Genomic DNA, 2756 nt, shown 5'->3' with positions numbered 1-2756 from the left:
TGACATCTTAATAATTTTTGGCAATGAAAGTTCTCACAGTCTGCCTCAGATCTTTCTTTAAGACAGATTCTGATTTATATGCTATTTGGAGAGATCCTGATATTAAAAAAAAAAAAAAGTGTGCTTACATTGGTGTGATTATGGTTGGCCAATAGCTGATGGTCATTGTTTCTCATCTGAGCTACACACATAAGCAGTTCTGTGACTCCCCTCCAAAGAGACCCACTTTCCCAGACAATGAAAGCAGAACAGCTATCCTAGCAATTTGAAATCTCCTCCTTAGTTACAAGATTCAAAATTTAGCCCTGTCCCAGTGTCTGCATGCTCTCTCTCTCTCTCTCGCTCGCTCTCTCTCTCTATGTCTCCCTCTCCCTCCACTCTCTCTGTGGTGTGTGTATGCTTGCTTACTCTCCTTATAACTTTCTTTGCAGCAGAGTCCATCACTGAACCTGAGCTCACCCTATCAGCTGGGCAGAGAGTCCCAGTAACCCATATGCCTTGTACCTCTCAGATTCAGGATTTCAAGAATGCCCTTCCAGCCTGGATCTTTACTTGTATACTGGAGATTCTAACTTAGGTTTTCATGGCCTTCAATAAAAGTGCATTGCCAATGCAACCATTTCCTGTGTACCTCCATAAGCATACTTCTTGAGTCATTGTTAATATTTTAGGACATTTTTGCCAATTTTTGCAGCTTCATGTCTAATTATTTCCATATCTTATGTTTGAAACAGCGGCCCGTTTAGCATATGTAACCATGTACATATTTTAACATTATATACATTATACTGAATGGTTACCTCCTTACATTCTTGCCTCCTACCCTATCCTAAAGGCATTAGTCTTCAGCTGACATTAGCATTGCGCATATTGACAAGTTCCATGGGCTTTCTTTCCAACGAACTGTAGTTTAGATAATTGGAATCCTTATTCTTAGAAGCAGGCTACGCTGAGGGATCTTTTTCTCTTCTTCTCTACTTAAGAATTCATAGCTGTGTTAATTTAGCATCCCTCCTCATTATACAGCTTCTGAGTAGGTTATATGGACATGATGAACAATAAATCAGATGGCAAGGCCTATATTGCTCATGACATTTTAATAGTATTAATCTGGGGTAGCTTTTAATTGTCCATTCTACAGCATTTAATGCTATGAAGATATAGATGTTTCCATTATTCTAATTGTATTTCAAATAAATGTATGGCTCAAATTTTCCATCCAACCCTCTTAAACAAGGCTAATTTAGAGATGTCTCTACTCATGAAAAATGAATTATTTTACAGCAAAACCTTGATTAATAGCACCAGAAAGCAGAAGAAATCTCAATGAATTTCACATTACCTATACTTAGGTTGCCAGAAAATTTCCATGAAGGAAGGATGGGCATGCCTAGTCTCACTGTGAAATTAAATAACAAAATTTTAAAAAGATGCAAACCCAACAATTACACCTCACCTTTTGCCTTTTATTTCTGTAACCTTCCTAAGGGAAAAAGAGATGTTCATATCAGCTTGTGGTCCTGTAATATTTTTAGTTATAAGGCAAAATCTCAATAGTTTTTAAAGTTGTTTTTAAGACAACAAATATATTGCTGTCTTTTTAAAGCAGTGTCCCACAAGTCTGTGGAGGTGGAGACAAAATGTGTTGGGAAGTGATCAAGTCAATGAACTGCCAAGGATAATCAAACCTTTATTTTAGTTATGGCACATGTTATCTCATGTAATAGAAAATGTGAAGATTCCAGGTGTTGATACCTTGCATAGTAAGCATAAAAATATGAAGATATGAGTGTGCGCTGCGTTCCGCGCCGCGCCTGGCGGCACCATGGGTTCCCTCTTTGAGCGCGCCACGCTGAGGGCGTTGTTGTGCGAGCCATGCATTCCAGGCCTGCTGGTGCGCCCCAAATCCGGAGGGCCTTCCTGGCCACAGGAGCAGACCCGGGTTGCTGTGAAGCCAGATGGGGTGCAGCGGAGGCTAGTGGGGACTGTGATAGAACGCTTTGAGAGGCGGGGGCTTCAAGCTGGTGGGGATGAAGATGTTGCAGGCACCAGAGAGCATTCTTGCTGAGCACTACCGGGACCTACAGAGGAAGCCGTTCTACCCAGCCCTTATCAGCTACGTGAGCTCTGGGCCTGTGGTGGCCATGGTCTGGGAAGGGCACAATGTGGTCCGCATCTCAAGGACCATGATAGGACACACTGACTCAACCGAGGCAGCCCCTGGGACGATCAGGGGAGACTTCAGTGTTCACATCATCAGGAATATCATCCACGCTAGCGATTCTGTGGAAGGAGCCCAGAGGGAAATCCAGCTGTGGTTTCAGAGCAGCGAACTGTTGACCTGGGCAGATGGGGGTCACCACAGCAGTTGCTGCCCAGCCTGAGGCTTTGAACTACCCTCCACACTTCAGGGTTCATCCATGAACAACTACCTCTGCCAACAAGAACTCAAACCCACACCCTTCCCATCTCCCAAACCACTCCCTGGTTAGACCTTTTGTCTAACTCCAGACCAGGGGAGTCTAAGCCTCAACTTTATGTGCTTTTTTGTATCCTAAGACAGCACAATATTGGATCATATTCTTCTATACTGAAGTGCCAGACACGCTTTGGGACATTGTCAGAGGTGATTTCACTTGCCCCAAAGGAGAGACATTAAAATTTTCTGATTAAAATGGGAATGGCATACTTAAAAAAATATGAAGATATGAACTATTTTAATGTGGCTCATTAATTTGCAATCTCTAAACATAGGA

General features: G+C 42.4%; 1 protein-coding gene across 1 annotated transcript; it reads left to right on the top strand.

Moving 5' to 3' along the window:
- The first annotated feature begins 1804 nt into the window (after nucleotides 1–1804).
- LOC127236364 (nucleoside diphosphate kinase, mitochondrial-like) lies at nucleotides 1805–2481 on the top strand. The gene is given in 2 exon segments (XM_051203983.1): nucleotides 1805–2011; nucleotides 2013–2481. Coding segments are annotated over 2 exon segments (558 nt in total). The 5' UTR covers nucleotides 1805–1825; the 3' UTR covers nucleotides 2385–2481.
- Nucleotides 2482–2756: the final 275 nt, after the last annotated feature.

Source organism: Phodopus roborovskii, unplaced genomic scaffold (genome assembly GCF_943737965.1).
Source record: "Phodopus roborovskii unplaced genomic scaffold, PHOROB, whole genome shotgun sequence".
Taxonomy (NCBI): Eukaryota; Metazoa; Chordata; class Mammalia; order Rodentia; family Cricetidae; genus Phodopus; species Phodopus roborovskii.
The sequence above is the reverse complement of the archived record's forward strand: the minus strand, read 5'-3'. Positions and strand labels throughout refer to the sequence as shown.